This window comes from Phyllobates terribilis, unplaced genomic scaffold (genome assembly GCF_046119375.1).
Source record: "Phyllobates terribilis strain yellow unplaced genomic scaffold, ASM4611937v1 Scaffold_1__5_contigs__length_1240528914, whole genome shotgun sequence".
Lineage (NCBI taxonomy): Eukaryota > Metazoa > Chordata > Amphibia > Anura > Dendrobatidae > Phyllobates > Phyllobates terribilis.
In genome coordinates this window covers 1,158,180,639-1,158,204,377 of record NW_027362761.1, presented here as the reverse complement: position 1 = coordinate 1,158,204,377, position 23,739 = coordinate 1,158,180,639, and the positions used below count along the sequence as shown (strand labels likewise).

At 41.6% G+C, this 23,739-nt stretch overlaps 1 protein-coding gene across 4 annotated transcripts in view; it reads left to right on the top strand.

The window, feature by feature from the left end:
• The window catches only part of LOC141162585 (cilia- and flagella-associated protein 99-like), an 83,469-nt gene extending 60,639 nt beyond the window's left edge, over nucleotides 1-22,830 (top strand). For 2 of the 4 annotated variants that reach the window (XM_073648836.1, XM_073648846.1), the window contains exons 12-17: nucleotides 1,768-1,972; nucleotides 4,244-4,385; nucleotides 4,783-4,934; nucleotides 5,144-5,349; nucleotides 18,057-18,213; nucleotides 22,560-22,830. In XM_073648836.1, coding sequence (XP_073504937.1) covers nucleotides 1,768-1,972; nucleotides 4,244-4,385; nucleotides 4,783-4,934; nucleotides 5,144-5,349; nucleotides 18,057-18,213; nucleotides 22,560-22,721 — 1,024 coding nt within the window. In that variant the 3' untranslated portion in view covers nucleotides 22,722-22,830. Of the gene's footprint in view, nucleotides 1-1,767; nucleotides 1,973-4,243; nucleotides 4,386-4,782; nucleotides 4,935-5,143; nucleotides 5,350-18,056; nucleotides 18,214-20,667; nucleotides 20,723-22,559 lie in introns of those variants that run through there. The other 2 variants (XM_073648854.1, XM_073648862.1) reach the window with 2 other exon arrangements.
• Nucleotides 22,831-23,739: the final 909 nt, after the last annotated feature.

Genomic DNA, 23,739 nt, shown 5'->3' with positions numbered 1-23,739 from the left:
GATTGATTGACATTTTGGGCTGGCCTGAACTATACACAGGCAGCTTTGTCTTTGCAGCATCAAAGGATCGCAGGGGCACTGAAACTGGCCCGATCATGTGATCTGGCGAGCTTCAGAGCAGCGCTTGCATACTCTATAGAAAAGGGTTGTAAGCACCGCACTCCTTGCTTAGGAGACCAGCCACCCTTTATACATAATACTCTTAAAAAATTCCACTATTAGGATTTTTAATCATGTTTTTATATGCACTTTGCAATTTTACCCATTAGAGATGTTGAGACAACCCCTTTAAGATTGCTTATCTTCCATAGATTGAAGACAATTTCAATATGCCTACTAGAAACCTCCAGCAGGGGGAGCTCAGGAGTTTAAGACCTAATAATTGACATGAAACTAAATTGTGATGGACATTCGGTTTTACAGTACTGAGCGACATTGGATATTTTATCTGGCCATCTTCATGTTCAGATCTGATAAATGAAGAAAAAGTTTAGAAAAAAAGCATTGTAATATGTCTTATTACAGAAAAATATTTCTTTCCCCACTAATCAGCCACGGTTTTTCCCTGTACTGATCAATCATAGTACATGTACATGATCAAGCTCATAAACTGCTCAAATCTGTCTACAGCTCTGTCTTCAATAGCTATTTTTTATTGTTTATCATAAATCAACAGTAGAAGTGAATATTAAAAACTTTGTAATATGTCTTAATAGAAAACTAAAGTATATTTCCCACTTATACTGTAAGTCATTTAGTGTCTCCCTGCAATTACCATTCACTGTCATAAACAGCTCTAATCTGTCAACAGATCTGTCTATGGTAGCTACTTTTCTATTTTTTGTATCATAAATTAACAGTACGAGTGAACATAAGAAACTTTGTAATATGTTTTATTAGAAAACATGTATATTTCCCCATTAATCAGCCACTTTTTTCCTGCACTGATCATTCAAGGTCATAAACTGCTCAGATCTATCTACAACTCTTTCTTTAGTAATTCCTCGTTTATTTTTTTTTATCATAAATGAACAGTAGAAGCAAATATTAGAAACTTTGTAAGATGTCTTATTAGAAAAAAATTAATATTTCCCATGTATCAGTCATTTCATCTCTCCCTGCAATGATCATTCACGCTTATAAACTGCTCAAATCTTTCAACACATCTGTCTACAGTAGTTACTTTTTTATTTTTTTGGTAAATCAACAGCACAAAGTAATATAAGAACCTTTGTAATATGTTTTATTAGAAAATATGTATATTTCCCCACTCATCAGTCACTTCTTCTTTCCCTGTAATAATCATTCACTCTCATAAACTGCTCAAATCTGTCTACAGATCTGTCTCCAGTGAGGGATTAAACTATTACTGCTGCTAATAGAAGTCTATGGAGAGGAAAGAAGCTGGAGGGAGAAAGACACAAAATGAAACTGCTGAGACGTCTAGTTACTAGAGCCTACAGAGGGGATATCTGCTGATATAAGTCATATAGTGGCCAGAAATAATGTTATTCCTAATGTCCACACATGACCGCTTTCTAAAAAATAAAACCCTGGTGATCTAAGCTAAATTCTCTGGCGATCTAAGGTAGAAGAAGGTGGCAAATGTTAGGTACAGTTTGCCTCTGGTTGGTTCTGTGCTCCGCAGACCCCTTAGTGGATAGGGAGCCTTAGGCAGCTGCCTAGTTTGGCAACTCCTGACACAGCCGCTGCCTTTGTCGTTGCATATTCCCAACAGTTTCTGTTAATTTGCGTTACACTTTCCAGAATAGAGAAGCTGATTGATGGCGCCCGGGATCCGAGTGAGTTTCTAGAATGGCAGCGGCAAATGTTGGCAAAGGACCTGGAAAGGCAACTAGCCAATATAGAGTGCCGGCGTCTGGAAGGAAAACTGAGCCGTGAGGAAGCTGTGCTGGCGCGGCAGAACCTCATCCAGGAGAACAAGAAAAAGGTCCTAATGAAGAAAGAGGAGGTGAGAGGTGGAAGCGGGCAGATTTGTAAAGCTACTGTCAGCGCTGAGGCATTGGCAGCGCCGCCACGCAGACTCGAATTACTCCGAACCATCCAAGCAGGAAGGATTCACTTATCTGTATCTGTTGCCTTTATCCACCCGACATTAATCCTTATTCTAATTTCCTAGACAAACAGCCTCACTTCAAGTGTGACAGCGAGAAATGAATAAAACCCAGGCGATCGCAACCCGCCGGTCTCAATTGTTAATCCATTAGGGGTTTACCGCAACAATAAAGGAAGATGTCGGGGGGCATATGTGAATATAGGGGTAACAGAAAAATGAAACCTTATTTTGTCACTGGCGATAAAGTGAAATCATAAATTCTGTCTCCTTACAAAACTCCAGCTATTAATCTGTAGACTGTCTCTGTCAGGGGCTTTGTTAAAGGGTTATTACCATCCTCATAAATGGCTATATTCTCAGAAAGAGCTTGTAAATACAAGCAAGTTTACAATTCACCACTTGTTAAAATCTTCAACCGCTTTTGAGATATCAACACTTTTGTTTTCAGCTCATCGCCTTGGAGACCGACCACCGCTGCTAGACAAGAGAACATGTGCAGTACATACAAGCTCTTATCTATCAGACTTGTAAGCGCTACTTTGAAGCTGGCCGGGATCGCTGGAGATTTCTGCTTTGAAGCTGGTCAGGATCGCTGGAGAGCGCTGCTTTGAAGCTGGCCGGGATCGCTGGAGAGCGCTGTTACCTCCTAATCCCGGCCGGCTTCAGTTGCAGTGCTTACAAGCTAGACTTCAGCGGTGGTCGGTCTCCAAGGCAACGAGCGCTAAACAAAAGAAACATTTTAATGTCTCAAGAACGGCTGCAAATTTTAAGCAATAAATTGCAGAATCGCTTGTTTTTACAAGAGCAATACTCAATTTATGAAGATGGGAATGACTCTCTTATCGGACAGCCGTCGCCCAACATTCTTTCGTCAGACAAATATCTCAATAGCCCGGCACAAACATATACAGTACTTAAGTCTGCTGAGCATGTTTTTTTTAATAGAAAGAGGGGAATCATCCCCTTACCTGTCTTGTGATTAAGGCCCCATACACATTAGACTAACGTTCGCTGAACCCAGCGATATTATCAGGATCGGCTGACAGTCTAAGGCCTCATTCAGACGTCACTATTTTCCACGTAGGAGAAAAACGGACCAATTACTCTGATCAGAGTTTGATCCAAGTGTCATCATTTTTTTCATACGTGGAGAGAAAAAAGAAAAACTTTTTCACCTACTCCTTTCTGACAATCCCTGTAATTCGGATCGCACTTGGATGTCACCCGAGTACGGTCTGTTGTTTTTCATGGACGTGTAGACTTGCATTGCCGATTTTGATCAAAATCTGACATGTCTCAGATAATTTTTTGTGGACCTCTAGGTCCGAGGAAAAAGTCAGACATGTACACAGCCCCATAGAATACCATGGGTACAAGTGCTATCCATGAAAAATATTCCCAGCACTCGTACGAGAAAATCGGACGTGTAAACGAGCCCTAATGTGTGTGAAAACTTCCTGACTCTCCCTTGATGGAAGATGTCGGGGAAGGAAAAGATTGGAATATTGTTCTGGGTTAGAGAACTATTTCGGCACCACACCATGTGCAATCCGCAGAAATTACCATGTGTGAAGGGGCTCTTAGATTCTTTTGGTGGTGCAACAAGCCAAGTGCAAATGAATTCCAATGAAGAGCAAAGAAAGGCAGCACTCAGCGAATCTTCAATCTAATAGTCCATTATTCCTTTAGGTGGGACATCGTCGCGGTGTGCAAGGTGATAGGGGAGACAGGGGAGAGGTGAGATGGACTAAGGCCGTTTCGCAACCTTCTGGTGCTTCTACGGGACCTTGGACCTGTAGAAGAACCAGAAGGTTGCGAAACGGTCGTTGTCCATCTCACCTCTCCGCCACATGTCTCACCTGTCACCCTGCACACCGCGAAGATGTCCCACCTAAAGGAATATTAGATTGAAGATTGGAATATTGGATCCCAGTGGCCGACCCTTTTGTCCTGCGTGGAGATGGGACACCACTCGAGGAGTCTGGCATAGAAAGCACAGGAGCACTTGGCCGAGGAAGTTCTGAGAGCAACACCCATCTAATGTGTATGGGGACCTTTACTCTCAAGTGAAGCCTGCAGACGTAGACGGAGGAGCTCCAGGCTTATGCATCATAAGATTATCGTCACTTTGCAATTTTTATAATCATCTGGTTGTTTGGTCTTTAGACGGCGAAGCTGATGCGGGAATACACCGAGAAACGTCTGCAAGAAGAGAAGGAGATGAGGGACCTGGTGGAGCAAGTGTCTGAGGGACACAAAAACACTAAACAGGCAAGATTGAAGCTCCAGAAATACAAGCAGCAAATAGGTATGTGATAATAGAAGAATTGGGTCATAACTTCAGTCTCGCTTTAGACAGTAAAGTAAAAGAAAGTCTACCCAGAGGTGTTACCTTTACCGAAGACGTCTCCCTCCATGAGGTGTCCGTGGTATGTGTGCCAGGAGCTGGGTGCTCAGGAGAATCAGCAAGAACTTCTGCCTTAATGGGAGTGTTCAGATACATACAGCAATAAACTGCAGGCGCTTATATACAAAAGAGCAAAGCCAGCCATTGAGAACACATTCCACGGTCTGATCGTGCTCTTGCATAGCAGAGTCGGGAAGGATAGCCGTCAATGAAACGTTAACGCTACGCTATTCTTTTGTCATGTCGCCTTCTTGGGGACCACTATCTGCTACTACGACCTGGTTTTATCCCTCTCTAGTACAAGAAGTAGCGGAGGAGAGCCGGGAGCTGTTACGCCAGGCCTTAGAGGAGGCACAGGAGGAGCTGAGGAAGAAATTTGAGCTGATCCGTGAGATACGAGCCATGGAGTCAGTGCCAATCATTAGACAAAAGTTTGTGGATCTAACACAGGTGAGTGCACTGTAATCCTGGATGTGTGGTATGCCGATAGGACTTCTTAAGGGTATTATTCACAGGATTAGGGTTTGCCTCGAGTAGCAAAAAATCTTGCCAACCAATCACAATTGTGAGATTTTTATATTGTTTGCATGGCTCACACATAAGGATCTGGCTGTTCATGGACACTAAGATATTGCTCTGTGGGTTACTCTGCTCTTCAGACCGCGGGGCATGGACTGAACTGTGAGATGTCAGTAGTGGAGCTCTGGGAACGTCTGGCTTTACTAAAAGAAGCTCAGAGAAAAGCTGAGGAAGAAAAGAGAGACCAGATCCTTGAGGAAAAGCAGACAAAACAGCAGCATCTAATGGACACTTTGGAGCAGATCTCTCTCCACAGAGCTGCCCAAGGCAAAGCCGCTCTCCTCAGGTCAGTGCGGTGTCCATCATTGTGATTTCTGCGATAAATGCTACTTTTTGAGACACTGGGCATGTGGAAATCAGGTTTGGAGCTTGATCCTAAACAGTCACTTATAGAATCATGGAATGTTAGAGTTGTCCAACCCCCTGCTCAATGCAGGATTCACTAAACCATCTCAGACAGTTGTCCATCCAGCCTCTGTTTGAAGACCTCCATTTAAGGAGAACTCACCACCTCTCATAGAAGCCAGTTTTACTCATTGATCACCCCCACTGTCAAAAAGTTTTTTCTAATATCTAATCTGTATCTTCTCCCTTTCAGTTTCATTCCATTGCTTCTTGTATTTCCATATACAAATGAGAATAAGGATGATCCCTCTACACTGTGATGTATCGTCCGATATTTGTAGAAAGCTATTAAGTCTCCTCTTAGCCTTCTTTTTTGCAAGCTAAACATTCCTAGATCCTTTAACCGTTCCTCGTAGGACATAGTTTGCAGACGGGTCACCATCCTGGTAGCTATTGTCTGAACTGTCCAGTTCTTGTCTTGTCCAGTTTTTCGATGTCTTTTTTAAAATGTGGTGCCCAGAACTGGTCACAGTATTCCAGATGGGGTCTGACCAAGGAGGACTAGAGGGGGTTAATTACTTCTTGAGCTAGACTCTAGGCATCTCTTAATACATCCCAGAACTGTGTTTGCTTTTGTTGCTGCTGCATCATACTGTTGACTCATGTGCAGTCTGTGATCTATTAGTATACTCAAGTCTTTTTTACACGTACTGTTGCTTAGTTCTATTCCTCCCATTCTGTAGATGTTTTTTTGACCTTGAGAAAGGCATGGGTCCGGCGCCGAACTGCCTTGGCACTAATAAAAACCTTATCTAAAGCTCCAATGCTCCTCGTTTCCCGCGCCTAACTCTATTCTCTCCATTCTGGTAGATACTACACAATAGCATCTATCCTTTATAAGGATCACACCTGTTAATCGACACCTCCCTTCATAATTACTTAGTTAGTCCAGTAGAAAGACAGATGTCCATCAAGTTCAACCGAAGCAAGGGAAAGAATAAAGGTAAAGGGCTATAGATACAACCATAATGCATGACCCAGTCTGATCCCGAGTGTTGATCAAGAGCTTTACACATGTATGTAAGCATTTACAGTTGACTTGAAATCAGAATAAACCTTTCCCGTTTTAGGTCAATTAGGATTACCATAACTTTTAATATTTGACAAATGCCAGAATGAGAGAGCGAAAATGTTTAAAGGCATTTCTATTACTTACTGCAAAGTCAAAAGTTTACATGGACTAAGCCTTTAAAGAATTCTGGACTGACCATAATTTAGATTGTGAGCCCCCAATGGGGACAGTGCCGATATTGTCTGTGAAGTGCCGTGGAGTTAATGGCGCTATATAAGTGAGTAAAATAAATAAATATGTGTCTTTTTATATCGTGTATGTAAACTTCTGGTTTCCACTGTATGTGATTTTCTTCTATAAAAGCATCTAAGCTTTTTTTTTAAACCATAAGGCTGTGTTCACACGATGCGTATTTCATGCGTTTCCGCGGCGTTTTTGCAGTTGCGTAAACGCCGCGGAAACGCATGAAAAACGCATGGTAGAAGGGCAGCAATGTTCCCCAATGGAAATCCGCATGTGCTGTGCCCATGATGCGGATTTTTCCGCAGCGTTAACGCTGCGGTCAAAAATCCGCAGCATGTCAATTAATTTTGCGGAAACGCGGCGATTTCGCCGCCATTGACTTGCATTAGAACGCGCCAATTCCGCAAGACAGCATTTGTACTTGCGTAATTGGTGCGTTCTAATGTGCGGATGGTACCCGGGTGTAGAGGAGAGGAGAGTCTCATCCACACCCAGGTACCATTAAAAAAGCTGTAAAAAGAAGAATAAAATAAAAAATAAATGTATTCTTACCTTCTGTCGGCCCGCGCAGCGCTCCCGCTTGGTTCCCGGCACTTGCAGTGACTTGTAGGACCTGCGGTGACGTCAGAGTCATGTGACGGGTCACGTGACGCTGACGTCGGCAGGTCTTTCAATTCAAAGTTGCCGGCAGCCGGGAGAACGGAGTGAGCAGGACAGCGCGGGCCATCAGAGGTAAGTATATACACTCTCTCGGTTCACACTGTATAAATCCATGCTGTTTGCATGGATTTATATAGTGTGACCTAGTTATCAAGCACTTTCCAGGTGATGCTAAAATCGCCTGGAAAGCGCTTGTCAATCTGCATGCGGAAACGCATGTGAATCTGCATGTGGATCCGCATGTATTCTGCAGGAAAAACGCATGCACAATCTGCATGCGTTTTTTCTGCCAGGGAGATGCAGAAATGATGCAGAAATTTTCTGCTTCATTTCTGCATCGTGTGCACATACCCTAAAGGTTCTTGCTGTGACCGGCTCCTGATATCGGCTGTTCTAGAGATGAATAGTTCTCATGGAATAGAAGCCTTGTGTCCTCTGGAGATTGAACCTTCCTTACTTCAGACGGAGGGAGCGTCCCATTAACTTTTGAGGGATTTTACATGAAAAAGCTTTTGACCATCTTTTGTACGAGCCATTTATGCATTTGTACAATGTTTCCCGTAGACGTCTCTTCTGAAGACTAAATAGATCTTTCCTAATAACTAAGATCCTCCATGCCCCTTATCAGTTTTGTGGCTCTTCTTTGTACCTTTTCTAGCTGCAGGTTTTCCTTTCTTTGAGCTGGTACCCAGAACTGAACTGCGTATTCCAGATGAGGTCGTATTAGCTCTTTGTGAAGTGGAAATATTACATCCCTGCCTCTTTTACTACATGACAATACCCTGCTGGCTTCAGAAGCCGCTGATTGACATCGCGCTGTTATTTAGTCTGTCATTTACAAGTATACCCAGATCCTTCTCTACAAGTGACTCACCTAGTTTTACCCCCCATAGAACATATGATGTCTGCATACTATTAGTACCCACGTGCATAACTTTACATTTATCCACATTGAACCTCATCTAACAAATGGATGCCCAAATTAATCCTACTCAGCCGGTAACTTCTGAACATCTTCCTCCTTTTATCATTAGATACCAAGACACAGACACAAAACTGACAAGTCCAAGTGCTGACCATCAAAAAAGGGGGAAGGCCCTTAATTCCCAACCTGGGAATTAAGTGACACGGTTTTACACCTTGCAGGTCTAGACTTACTTACCTATGTCTCTGAACCATGAAAAGAACAGCATGCTCTCAGGCCTCCTTCACACGTCCTGATATTACCGATACTGGAAAAACCAATACCGGAGATATCCGTGTACCTGTGTGGTAACTGTGTGCAGCTCGTGTGCTGCATCAGTATCACACTTACTGGCGCCTGGGAAACAGCGGTACTGTTCACACTGTTCCCGAGTGCTGGAGGCCAGTCTCATCATTATCCCCTGCTTGTGCTGAAATCAGCATTAGCAGGGGACAATGTTGAAAGTTGTATTCAGCCCCCACTTTCTACATCCAGTGTAAAATGAAAAATAAAATAAAAAACACATTATACTCACCTTAACACCTAATGCACTGAAGCCATTGTCCCCTGTAAAACAAACAAAAATAAAAAAAAATATCCCTCACCTCTCTGAAGTGTAAAGAATCCTTAGTGTCCCACGCCGTAATCCATCTGTGCGACATTTCTTCATCAGCATGTGCGGTGGCTTGAGGCGACTGCTTATGCTGAAGAGCAGTGGAAAATGACTCGATTCAGTGAGCGGACCCCTGAACTGCGGTGAACTCAGTGAGGTCACTGCAGATCAAGGGCCCACGCTTGCTGCATCGAGTCATTCTCCCCTGCTCTTCAGCATGAGCAGTCGCCTCATGCTGATGAGCAAATGTCGCACAGATGGATTAGTCGTGGGACACTATGGATTCTTTACACTTCGGACAGGTGAGGGATATTGTTTTTTTATTTATTTTTTTACAGGGGACAATGGCTTCAGGGGATTAGGTGTTAAGGTGAGTATAATGTGTTTTTTATTTTATTCTTCATTTTACACTGCATGTAGATAGCGGGGGCTGAATACAACTCTCAACATTGTCCCCTGCTCACGCAGATCTCAGTGCACGCAGTGGACAATGATGAGACTTGCCTCCACCCGGCGCTAACTGTACCTCTTTTTCCCAGGCGATGGTACGTGTCACACTGATGAAACACAGATGTCATCCGTGTGTCATCAGTGTGCACGTGTTCTCAACGTTTTGCTGCCCGTGCTGCATGCAAAAAACAGACATGTCAGCGTGTTTTGCCCGCGGACACAGGGTCCGTGGAAACACACTGACATGTGCACAGATCCATTGATTTGAATGGGTCTACGTGCGTCAGTGTCTCCAGTACGTGTGGAAACTGTCACCACACGTACTGAAGACTCTGACATGTGAAGGGGGCCTCATAGTAGTCGACTACCAAAGATGCCAGAAACCAAGTAGGAGGAATAGAAATCAGCAGATTCAAGCTTCCTAATCAGAAATGACAAAAGACAGTAAAAAAAAGCTTTTTAAAAAGCAAAAACGTAATAGTTTGATTTCCCCCCTTTGCCATTATAAAAATAGAGATTTGAAAAATGTAAAACAAGTATATTTTATGACATATTTGGTATTAACAATTGTGCAAGAGTCCGATCTACCAAAATATTGAATTATGTAACCTCTACGTTATATGCTGTAAAGCAAAAAATAAAAGTTCTAAACTTCAGAATTGCCATTTTTCATGTCCCCAAAAAATTCTGTAAAAAACTATCAAAACTTTACATGTATCCTACATTTTGTAATAATAAAAAAAGACCCATAGGGGTATTAAGAGAAACATATACTCACCTACCAGCACCTGCTCTCCTCTTGCAGTGGAGGACTTCATGTGACCGCTGCAGCCAGTCACTAGCCATTGATTGGCTGCAGCCTTCACATTCCATCTTAACCAGAAAATAATGAAACGACACAATATTCTATACACACTGGGATCTGGCTGGATATGCTGTATAGAGGAGTGTACACACACAGATCCCTATGTATGCTCCATATTATTCTATGTTTGTTGATTTTTTCCTCATGTTTTATTTAATACGGAGCAATAATGAAGGATATGTAATTACCGCTTTCATGCCGGGAGGTGGCAGTGACCCAAATCTTCAGGTGGTAAATTGCTAAGTGCGTTACTTATGGTGAAAGGTTTTCTGTTTAAAAAAAACAAAAAAAAAAAACAGCTAATTTTAAAATATCCCGTAAAAATCACCCGATTACCTGATTTATGTAGCAGCGGCGGCGGCATAATTAGCTCGTTTTCTCGACAGCTCATTTACATGCAGACACGGTACAGCTGCGCTAATAAATACCGTTCAAGCTGTAGAGATTTACATATCGCAGCTGCAAGAGGCTCCATAGTGCAGAGGTAAAACGACGGCGACACCGGGACGGAAAAAACAGGGATCTGTGGTGCTCCAGTAAGGCTGCGGCAGCGTAAACTAGGACTTTCCCCATACACGCGCCACATAAACCATTAAAGTGCAAAGTCAGGGGCATTCATATATCGGAGGGGGTCACAAAGGATGCAGGGTCCAGAGCTCGCTGCCTGTTCCATTTCTTGACAGCACATTACCCGCAATGAAGATGGCATTTATACCATTACTGTAATCTATTAGAAAGTTGCCAAAGTGGTTTACAAAAAAGTTTGGAGAGAGACAAGAAATGTTATTATATAAAAACAAACAAAAAACCCATTCTCAACTTTTAATTTCTTTGCTCTGGATCCCCACAAGTCTCTGCTCTGGTTATCTACAGTGGCTTGAGAAAGTATTCATCCCCTTGGCAATTTTTATGTTTTGCTACCTCACAACCTGGAATTTCACTTCTTTTTTTGAGGGTTTGCATCAGTTCATGTAAAGAACATGCCTACAACTGTGAACATTTGGTTTTCTTTTTATTGTGAAGCAAACAACAAATAGGACAAAATAACTGAAGACTTCAGAACTATTCAACCTCCTAAAGTCAGTGCTTTGTAGAGCCTCCTTTTGCAGCAATTACAGCCAGCTGCATGTTGCTTTGGATAAGTCTCTATGAGCTTTCTACATCTGGCCACTGGGATTTTTGCCCATTCCTCAAGGCAAAACTGCTCCAGCTCCTTCAAGTCAGATGGTTTCCTCTGGTGAACAGCAATCATTTGGATTAAGGTCTGGGCTTTGACTAGGCCTCTCCAAAACATTTACACTTTTCCCCTTAAACCACTCGAGTGTTGCTTTAGCAGTATGCTTTGGGTCGTTGTCTTGTTGGAAGGTGAACCTCCGTCCCAGTCTCAAATCACGGACAGACTGAAACAGATTTTGCTCAAGAATATCCCTGTATTTTGCACCATCAATCTTCCCCTCTACTTGTATTTCTAAACAGCTTTTTCCCTGACTTGCTTGAACACCTCTCCATTCTTTGGAGGTGGGAAAACTTGCATAATTGGCAGTGTATCAAATACTTATTTTCCTTGCTGTATGTATCATCTGTCTATTAGTCTAAAAAACAGTAGAAAAAGATAGGTACAGACAATCAACCTTTCAATTGATAAAAAATAGAAAAGTAGGCAGCGCTCCATAAGTTGTAGACAAAGGTTGAGTATGTTTTGATGAGCTTAAATGTCACATAGTATTGATGTCGGTCTAGAAAAACCCTCTTTTTTCACTATAATTTAGGGGTTGCTGCCTACTCTTTCCTTTCCATCACAGGATGAATACACATTCCATCAGGTGGTCTCCAGACCTGTCTCCCGCTATCATTGTGTCCAAATCAAAAGCGAGACCCATCATTCCATTCCAGCCTCCATTTCCTCTAGTTCTGCAGAATGATGGCCTTTGACAGTGGTGGTGTGAGGTCAATGGACCCCTGTGGCTGGATATGTGGCTCACAGCCCAATGTCATCCAATTGCCTTCTAATGCTTTGTGTAGACACTGTGTGCTGCCTTAGGCTCAGTATGTGTTGTCCATTTTTTCTTGCCGTACAGAATGGATCAATTGTGGAGCCAGTGGTACTACCATCTCCATAGTGTTTCAGAAGCCATTTTTCAACACATCAACTCCAGGCCACATGTTGCTCGTGTTACCGGGAGCAGCCTGCGTGGCTTATGCATGCTCCCATGGCCTGCACATTTTCGGACTTGTCTCCCATTGAGCACATCTGGGACATCATTGGTCGGCAATTGCACAGGAGCTGCCAGCAGCGGATTTTGATGATTTGCCCAAGTGCATTCAGCGTTACAGAATATTCCTTAGACGACTATTAATAACCTCATTGATAGCAGACGAGGCGTTCATATTTGAAAATATTATTTCCATTCATCATTTGCAGATCAGTAACGTGTCTCCATCCTGTGATTTCCATCATTCCACACCTTTTACCTTGGTTTTACAATTTTATTGTTAAGGAGTGTATCTGTATGAGTGGGTGAAATAAACGTTAAAGCTCAGAGTTCGTAGAAGGAGCCTGCGGGGCCTTCAGGATTTTAAGAGTGTTTGTGTGGAAAAATGGGCCAAAATCACCCCTGAGCAATGCCTGCAACTAGTTTCTCTATACAGGAAGCGTCTTGAAGCTGTCATCACCAACAAAGGCTTTTGTACGAAGTATTAATTCAATTTCAGCAAGTGTGTTTAATACTTTTTCCCTGTGTCATTTCTCATTATTACACATAATGTGTGGATTGGATGGGTTGTTTCCGACATCTGGTGAGCATTTCATGTTAATAGCACCTTTAGAAATATATTTACTTAGAAAATTGGTGACTTGTTCAATATTTATTTCACCCACTTTTATCTGGACAGTTTACGAAACAATCACTGACAGATAATATTTTTTACGGACACATTGGAAAACCACAATAAATCATTGTGTTGATAAGTGATACATGTCTGCCGCCCAGAAGAGATCGGCTGCAGTCACTGTGAACTTTAAAGTGATGATAATTACAGTCAACATAATCTGTATAGGTTTCTTCAGTTTCCAAAAAATCATGGACGTCTTACCTTTTTTTATGAACATGTCATAAAAGTGCCCTATTTTTACGGACTGCCCTGGAATTTCTAGACAGTTGGCAACCCTGGCACCAGGGCATTACTGCAGCACCATGCCCAAACCAGACGTCTTCCTGTAGTCAATGTGCCTGGAATTTCCTATCTCTGTATTAGCCTCATCAGCCCCTAACGAGTCTGCAATCGCATGGACAACCCCCCTTCCCTTCATAGAGATCTAAGCCATGATATTATACAGTGGTGTGAAAAAGTGTTTTCCCCCTTCCTGATTTCTTATTCTTTTGCATGTTTGTCACACTTCAATGTTTCAGATCACAAAGCAAATTTAAATATTAGACAATGAAGGTCTTTATTATTAAGGGAAAAAGAAATCCAAACATACAGGGTACTGTGTGAAAAAGTGATTACCCCTAAACCTAATAACTGGTTGGGCCACCCTTGGCAGCAACAACGGCAATTAAGCATTTGTGATAACTGGCAATGAGTCTTTTACAATGCTCTGGAGGAATTTTGGCCACTTATCTTTACAAAATTGTTGTAACTCAGCCACATTGGAGGGTTTCCGAGCATTTTTTAAAGTCATGCCACAGCATCTCAATCTGATTAAGGTCAGGATTTGACTAGGCCACGACAAAGTCTTAATTTTGCTTTTCTTAAGCCATTCAGAGGTGGACTTGCTGGTGTGTTTTGGATCATTGTTCTGCTGCATAACCCAAGTGCGCTTCAGCTTGAGGTCACAAACAGATGGCCGGACATTCTCCTTCAGGAGTTTTTGGTAGACAGCAGAATTCATGTTTCCATTTACCACAGCAAGTCTTCCAGGTCCTGAAGCAGCAAAACAGCTTCAGACCATCACACTACCACCACCACATTTTACTCTTCATATGATGTTCCTTTTCTGAAATACTGTATTACTTCTACACCAGATGTAAAGGGACATACACCTTCCTAAAAGTTCAACTTTTGTCTCGTCAGTCCACAGAGTATTCTCCCAAAAAGTCTTGGCAATCATCAAGATGTTTTCTTGCAAAAATGAGACAAGCCTTTATGTTCTTTTTGCTCACAGTAGTTTTCGTCTAGGAACTCTCCCATACATGCCATTTTTGCCCAGTCTCTTTCTTATGGTGGAGTCGTGAACACTGACTTTAACTGAGGCAAGTAAGGCTTGCAGTTCTTTGGATGTTGTTGTGGGGTCTTTTGTGACCTCTTGGAAGATTTGTTGCTGCGCTTTTGGGGTAATTTTGGTCGGCCGGCCACTCCTGGGAAGGTTCACCACTGTTCCATGTTTTCGTCATTTGTGGATAATGACTCTCACTGTGGTTCGCTGCAGTCCCAAACCTTTATAAATCTCCATTACTTTATTTCTCATTTGTTCCTGAATTTCTTTGGATTGCAGCATGATGTCTATCTTTTGAGGATGTTTTGGTCTACTTCACTTTGTCAGGCATGTCCTATTTAAGTGATTTGTAGATTGAGAACAGGTGTGGCAGTAATCAGGCCTCTGTGTGGCTAGGGAAATTGAGCTCAGCTTCGCAAAGATGTGATAAACCACAGTTAATTTATGGTTTATGTGGGTGGCAATCACTTCTTCACACAGGGCCCTGTAGGTTTGGATTTCTTTTATCCTTAATAATAAAGCTCTTCATTTAAAAACTGCATTTTGTGTTTACTTGTGTTATCTTTGTCTAATATTGAAATTTTGTTTTGTGACCTGAAACATTGAAGTGACAAATATGCAAAAGAATAAGAAATCAGGAAGGGGGCAAACACTTTTTCACACCACTGTATGTAATATCTATTTAACTATCTCTTTCTAATTCATAGCTATGTCTATTCTATCTACTGGTGCATCTCACTAAATTAGAATATCACCAAAAAGTTAATTTATTTCAGTTCTTCAATACAAAAAGTGAAACTCCTATATTATATAGAGTCATTACACGCAGAGTGATCTATTTCTAGTGTTTATTTCTGTTAATGTTGATGATTATGGCTTACAGCCAATGACAACACAAAAGTCATTATCTCAGTAAATTAGAATACTTTATAACAACAGCTTGAAAAATGATTTTAAAATCTGAAATGTCTGTTCAGTAAATGCCTCAATACTTGGTCGGGCTCCTTTTGCATCGATTACTGCATCAATGCGGCAATGTGGCATGGAGGCGATCAGCCTGTGGCCCTGCTGAGGTGTTATGGAAGCCCAGGTGGCTTTGATAGCAGCCTTCAGCTCGTCTGCATTGTAGGGTCTGGGGTCTCTCATCTTCCTCTTGACAATACCCCATAGATTCTCTATAATAGGTTCTCTATGGGGTTAAGGTCAGGTGAGTTTGCTGCCAATCAAGCACAGTGATACTGTTGTGTAAACCAGGTATTGGTACTTTTGGCAGTGTGGACAGGGGCCAAGTCCTGCTGGAGAATGACATTTCCATCTCCAAAAAGCTTGTCGGCAGAGAGAAGCACGAAGTGCTCTAAAATTTCCTGGTAGACGGCGGCGCTGACTTTGGTCTTGATAAAACACAGTGGACCTACACCAGCAGATGACATGGCACCCCAAACCATCGCTGATTGTGGAAACTTCACACTAGACCTCCAGCAGCTTGGATTGTGGCCTCTCCACTCTTCCTCCAGACTCTGGGACCTTGTGGAGTGTGTCAGTGACTGCCTTCTGGACATCTGTCAAGTCAGCAGTCTTCCCCATGATTGTGGAGCCTACTGAAACAGACTAAGGGACCTTTTTAAATGCTTAGGAAGCCTTTGCAGGTGTTATTTGTTAATTATTTTAATTTACTGAGATAATGACCTTTGTGTCATTGGCTGTAAATCATAATCATAAACATTAACAGAAATAAACACTTGGAATAGATCCCTCTGTGTGTAATGACTCTATATAATAGATCCCTCTGTGTGTAATGACTCTATATAATAGATCCCTCTGTGTGTAATGACTCTATATAATAGATCACTCTGTGTGTAATGACTCTATATAATAGATCACTCTGTGTGTAATGACTCTATATAATAGATCACTCTGTGTGTAATGACTCTATATAATAGATCCCTCTGTGTGTAATGACTCTATATAATAGATCCCTCTGTGTGTAATGACTCTATATAATAGATCACTCTGTGTGTAATGACTCTATATAATAGATCACTCTGTCTGTAATGACTCTATATAATAGATCACTCTGTGTGTAATGACTCTATATAATAGATCCCTCTGTGTGTAATGACTCTATATAATAGATCCCTCTGTGTGTAATGACTCTATATAATAGATCCCTCTGTGTGTAATGACTCTATATAATAGATCCCTCTGTGTGTAATGACTCTATATAATAGATCCCTCTGTGTGTAATGACTCTATATAATAGATCCCTCTGTGTGTAATGACTCTATATAATAGATCACTCTGTGTGTAATGACTCTATATAATAGATCACTCTGTCTGTAATGACTCTATATAATAGATCACTCTGTGTGTAATGACTCTATATAATAGATCCCTCTGTGTGTAATGACTCTATATAATAGATCCCTCTGTGTGTAATGACTCTATATAATAGATCCCTCTGTGTGTAATGACTCTATATAATAGATCACTCTGTGTGTAATGACTCTATATAATAGATCCCTCTGTGTGTAATGACTCTATATAATAGATCCCTCTGTGTGTAATGACTCTATATAATAGATCCCTCTGTGTGTAATGACTCTATATAATAGATCACTCTGTGTGTAATGACTCTATATAATAGATCACTCTGTCTGTAATGACTCTATATAATAGATCACTCTGTGTGTAATGACTCTATATAATAGATCCCTCTGTGTGTAATGACTCTATATAATAGATCCCTCTGTGTGTAATGACTCTATATAATAGATCACTCTGTGTGTAATGACTCTATATAATAGATCACTCTGTCTGTAATGACTCTATATAATAGATCCCTCTGTGTGTAATGACTCTATATAATAGATCCCTCTGTGTGTAATGACTCTATATAATAGATCCCTCTGTGTGTAATGACTCTATATAATAGATCCCTCTGTGTGTAATGACTCTATATAATAGATCCCTCTGTGTGTAATGACTCTATATAATAGATACTTCTGTGTGTAATGACTCTATATAATAGATCACTCTGTGTGTAATGACTATATAATATAGGAGTTTCAATTTTTGGATTGAAGAACTGAAATAAATTAACTTTTTGGTGATATTCTAATTTAGTGAGATGCACCTGTATCTCTCTTTCTCTCTCTATTTCTATCTATTTAACTCTCTATAATTTCTCCCATCCGTCCATCCATCCGTCCGTCCGTCCATCCATCCAGTCGTCCTGAATGCAGAGATTTGCTCCTGATTCATGAAGTGATCTCTGAGGTCTCTAAAATGAGTGACTGTTTTCCGGACAGATCTGGGCGGCCGGGGAAGCTTGTTCTGGGGGAATGTAATTTTCCTCTTCAGCTGCCGCCTTAACTGAAAGCTGCGGAGTCCGGGTAAAGTCAGTGCTCAGTGTGACAATGAATCCCCCACAATGTGCGGCTATTTCTGAGCCCGCACCGCATTAATACAACCTTGCTTTAATAGGAGCAGAAAAATACACTTTCTCATCTCTTTTTTCTAGAAGTATCTGCTGGATGTGTTTTATTTCATTTATCTTTGTTGACAGGCTGGAAGAGAAAAAGTCTAAATCTCAGTTTGGAAAAACTGCCGCAGCAAACAATGATCGAGTCACCGAACTGCAGCGGAAACTGGAAAAGAGAATAACCGAGCGCGAGAGACAGGCGGAGGCCTTAAAGCTGCACCCCCAGCGTAATGCCATCAAAGTAAGAGGACGGTATGGGACCGGGCCGCTGAGCTTCATGTGGGCACCACCTTACACTGTACCAGTCATTTCACATAATACCTGTAAAAAAGTATTGGCCTTACTGTCCTCATTCCCACCAATACATTGGAAACCGCTTTTGATGCACAATATGTCCAGTAACTATACCAATTCTCATGCTCTGTAACTTGCCCTCCAGTCTTTTGAGTGGGCGGTTCCTCTTATACTAGAGGCACTATATGTGCCGGAACATCCCTTCACAAGAATGTCCAGTGATTTGCTTGCCTCTCTGTTATGCCTGTATTCACTTTGATTTCACTTTAATTTCCTCTGTGGTGGTCCTCTAGTAAAAGTTAATGCTCACTTCAAGGTTTCCACATAGATTAGAGCTGAATGCTGAGTGTCCCAACTGGGAGAACTTTGTGATCAGCTTTAAGTTCCCTTCTAAAAACTACAGTTTCTGTGTAGATCCTGAGAGCAGACTGTCAGTCATTACATGTCTCACACTAGTAACTCCTCCTTTCATCTAAAGTAAGCTCTGGGGGCAGATTCTCAGGGAACCCCCAGGTGCTTCACAAATTGATTCGTAAAAATGAAAAAGTGAAAAAAAAAACACTTTTTCATTTTTACGAATCAATTTGTGAAGCACCTGGGGGTTCCAAGTGCTCACTATGCATCTAGAAAGGTGCCTTGGGGGGTCTAGTTTCCAAAATTGGGTCACTTGTGGGGGAGCTCCAAAGTTTGGGCACAGAGGGGCTCTCCAAACGCAATGTGGTGTCCGCTAACAATTTGAGCCGATTTTCCATTCAATTTGTTAGCGGATACCATGTTGCATTTAGAGAGTCCCTGTGTGCCCAAACATTGGAGTTCCCCCACAAGTGACCCCATTTTGGAAACTAGACCCCCCAAGGCACCTATCTAGATGCATAGTGAGCACTTGGAACCCCTAGGTGCTTCACAAATTGATTCGTAAAAATGAAAAAGTGTTTTTTTTTCACTTTTTCATTTTTACGAATCAATTTGTGAAGCACCTGGGGGTTCCAAGTGCTCACTATGCATCTATAAAGGTGCCTTGGGGGGTCTAGTTTCCAAAATGGGGTCACTTGTGGGGGAGCTCCAAAGTTTGGGCACACAGGGGCTCTCCAAACACAACATGGCGTCCGCTAATTATTCAAGCAAATTTTACAATCAAAAAGTCAAATGGCGCTCCTTCCCTTCCGAGCCCTGCCGTGCGCCCAAACAGTGTTTCTTCCCCAAATATTGGGTATCTGCGTGCCCAGGTGAAATTGCACAACAAATTTTGGGGTCCATTTTTTCTTGTTACCCCTGTGAAAATAAAAAAAATTGGGTCTAAAATAACATTTTTGTGAAAAAAGTTAAATGTTCATTTTTTTCTTCCACATTCAAAAAATTCCTGTGAAGCACCTGAAGGGTTAATAAAGTTCTTGAATGTGGTTTTGAGCACCTTGAGGGGTGCAGTTTTTAGAATGGTGTCACTTTTGGGTATTTTCTGTCATAAAGACCTCTCAAAGTGACTTCAAATGTGATGTGGTCCCTAAAAAAATGGTTTTATAAATTTTGTTGGAAAAATGAGAAATCGCTGGTCAACTTTTAACCCTTATAGCTCCCTAACAAAAAAAAATTTTGGTTCCAAAATTGTGCTGATGTAAAGTAGACATGTGGGAAATGTTATTTATTAACTCTTTTGTGTGACATATCGCTCTGATTTCAGGGCTTAAAAATTCAAATTTTGAAAATCGCAAAATTTTCAAAATTTTTGCCAAATTTCCGTTTTTTTCACAAATAAACGCAAGTGATATCGAAGAAATTTTTCCACAATCATGAAGTACAATATGTCACGAAAAAACAATCTCAGAATCAGGGAGGTCCGTTGAAGCGTTCCAGAGTAATTACCTCATAAAGTGACAGTGGTCAGAATTGTAAAAATTGGCCCGGTCATTAACGTGCAAACCACCCGCGGGGCTTAAGGGGTTAATACCTGTCAATGGTATACGGAGACAACTTCAGCACTGATATAACAAGGAGATCATAGATCGATTTTCTTGAGGTGATATTTATTCATCCCCGACCAATGTGTACAGACAATATCCAACGTTTCGCCGAATTGGCCTTTGTCAAGGGTATCTGTAATGAGCGGCTAGTCCCGCATCTGCTCTAACCACTCCAGTTTCCCCGACCTCCGCTCATTACAAATAATCTTGACAAAGGCCAAATTAGGTGAAACGTTGGATATTATCTGTACACATTGGTCAGGGATGAATAAATATCACCTCACAAAAAGCAATCCATAATCTTGTTATCTCAGTGCTGAAGTGGTCTCCGTATGGCCAGAAGAGTAACCTGAGCCCTAAAGGGGGTACTCCAATTTCAGCCAATAAAGTTTGTTCTTTTTTTATAATCAAAAGTTAAAAACTTAACAATACATTAATTACAGTTTTCAAGAGCTGAAGACTCTACTTGTAATAAATGAACCTCGACAGCAAGCAGAGATATTGAAATCGGAATTTGGAAGCGTACAGAATTTATAAAAATATATACAGTACAGACCAAAAGTTTGGACACACCTTCTCATTTAAAGATTTTTCTGTATTTTCTTGACTATGAAAATTGTACATTCACACTGAAGGCATCAAAACTATGAATTATCACATGTGGAATTATATACTTAGCAAAAAAGTGTGAAACAACTGAAAATATGTCTTATATTCTAGGTTCTTCAAAGTAGCCACCTTTTGCTTTGATGACTGCTTTGCACACTCTTGGCATTCTCTTGATGAGCTTCAAGAGGTAGTCACCGGAAATGGTCTTCCAACAATCTTGAAGGAGTTCCCAGAGATGCTTAGCACTTGTTGGCCCTTTTGCCTTCACTCTGCGGTCCAGCTCACCGCAAACCATCTCGATTGGGTTCAGGTCTGGTGACTGTGGAGGCCAGGTCATCTGGCGTAGCACCCCATTACTCTCCTTCTTGGTCAAATAGCCCTTACACAGCCTGGAGGTGTGTTTGGGGTCATTGTCCTGTTGAAAAATACATGATGGTCCAACTAAACGCAAACCGGATGGAATAGCATGCCGCTGCAAGATGCTGTGGTAGCCATGCTGGTTCAGTATGCCTTCAATTTTGAATAAATCCCCAACAGTATCACCAGCAAAGCACCCCCACACCATCACACCTCCTCCTCCATGCTTCACGGTGGGAACCAGGCATGTAGAGTCCATCCGTTCACCTTTTCTGCGTCGCACAAAGACACGGTGGTTGGAACCAAAGATCTCAAATTTGGACTCATCAGACCAAAGCACAGATTTCCACTGGTCTAATGTCCATTCCTTGTGTTTTTTAGCCCAAACAAGTCTCTTCTGCTTGTTGCCTGTCCTTAGCAGTGATTTCCTAGCAGCTATTTTACCATGAAGGCCTGCTGCACAAAGTCTCCTCTTAACAGTTGTTGTAGAGATGTGTCTGCTGCTAGAACTCTGTGTGGCATTGACCTGGTCTCTAATCTGAGCTGCTGTTAACCTGCGATTTCTGAGGCTGGTGGCTCGGATAAACTTATCCTCAGAAGCAGAGGTGACTCTTAGTCTTCCTTTCCTGGGGCGGTCCTCATGTGAGCCAGTTTCTTTGTAGCGCTTGATGGTTTTTGCAACTGCACTTGGGGACACTTTCAAAGTTTTCCCAATTTTTCAGACTGACCGACCTTCATTTCTTAAAGTAATGATGGCCACTCGTTTTTCTTTACTTAGCTGCTTTTTTCTTGCCATAATACAAATCCTAACAGTCTATTCAGTAGGACTATCAGCTGTGTATCCACCAGACTTCTGCACAACACAACTGATGGTCCCAACCCCATTTATAAGGCAATAAATCCCACTTATTAAACCTGACAGGGCACACCTGTGAAGTGAAAACCATTTTCGGTGACTACCTCTTGAAGCTCATCAAGAGAATGCCAAGAGTGTGCAAAGCAGTCATCAAAGCAAAAGGTGGCTACTTTGAAGAACCTAGAATATAAGACATATTTTCAGTTGTTTCACACTTTTTTGTTAAGTATATAATTCCACATGTGTTAATTCATAGTTTTGATGCCTTCAGTGTGAATGTACAATTTTCATAATCATGAAAATTCAGAAAAATCTTTAAATGAGAAGGTGTGTCCAAACTTTTGGTCTGTACTGTATATACTGTATATTGTTAAATTGTATAACTATTTATGCTACAATAAATCTTGTCTATTTGCTGAATCTAGAAGAAGCGGGTAAATATTTTACATTTATTGGGTGTTACACATTTGCTACTTTTGCGGATCTTTAGCAGTGAAATCCTCTTTCTTACAGGACTCCTATGAAGAGAAGCATTGGAAGGAACTGGAGGAGGGCAGGGAGCGCCAGGCGCAGCTGCTCCAGTGCGGAGTGGTGTCGAGAGAAACGGCGCACAGGATGGCGGCTTATGAGGCCGCAAGAAACGGGAGCTCACGAGCCTGCGTGATGCCATCATAAAATCTATGGACTCAGTGTTCTCCTTTATCCAGAAGAACAAAGATACTGTAATAAATAAGAAGATGCATGTAGGAAAGACTATTAGATAAAATACCCTTTTGCACAATGGTCGAGTCACGCGATCAGTTCTTTTTTTCTTTGTCAGTGTCATGAACAACACTCACTGCACACGTGATTCAGGTGTGAGTGTATTAGATGTAAAAGATGGGGCACACACATGATTCTAAGTCATGGCATATTCTCCCACAGGAATCTCTTAGTGGAATAATACAACCGCCATATTTCCGAGCATGCTCTCACCATCCTAAACACAACTATGATTTATCCATAATTCGGGTTTATGTCACATTTCTGTGCCTTCCTAATTCTGGTGCTTGATACTACTGTGTACTGTGCCATCTGTAAGTGCCTTACAGTTTGGCCTATGAGTAACCAATTATACCAAACAGGTGACAATCATCATCATTTTCATATGTAGATTGAAAAACAGTCATTAACTGAAATAGCTGTGTCAGAGGTTTAAAACTGGGTGCGGAACAGACAAACTCTGCTAAAAGGTGAGGCTGTGGAAGACAAGTCATACTTTGCAATGTGCAGAAAGCCAAACTATGATTGTGCTTAATACAGTGTATAGGAAACAAACTGTGTGCACATTGCAAGCACATAGCTCTGCTGTGCACACTGATGGTATCCTACACTGCTTTGCTGGCAGAATGTTTCTCCGTTCCAGCGGCTTGACCTGCATATTAATTTCTTAGACCCGTGCCGGCTTCCGCTAATGATGTAGGGAAGTCGATTGGAGACAGCTTTTCGGTTTGTGAAGGAGCCCTTCACCAGTCTGACGGTAGATACTAGAAGGCTGGGAAACAGAAAAAAACAATACCGCTCGCAACTTGCTCTTCTCAGATTTTGCATGTTTTGACAGTAGGAGAGAGGAATTTAGAGTGCAACTTCCCCTGCACTGTCTCCAGTCCACCAAAACATTATTGGTAATTAATATAGGCACTCACTTAAGTGG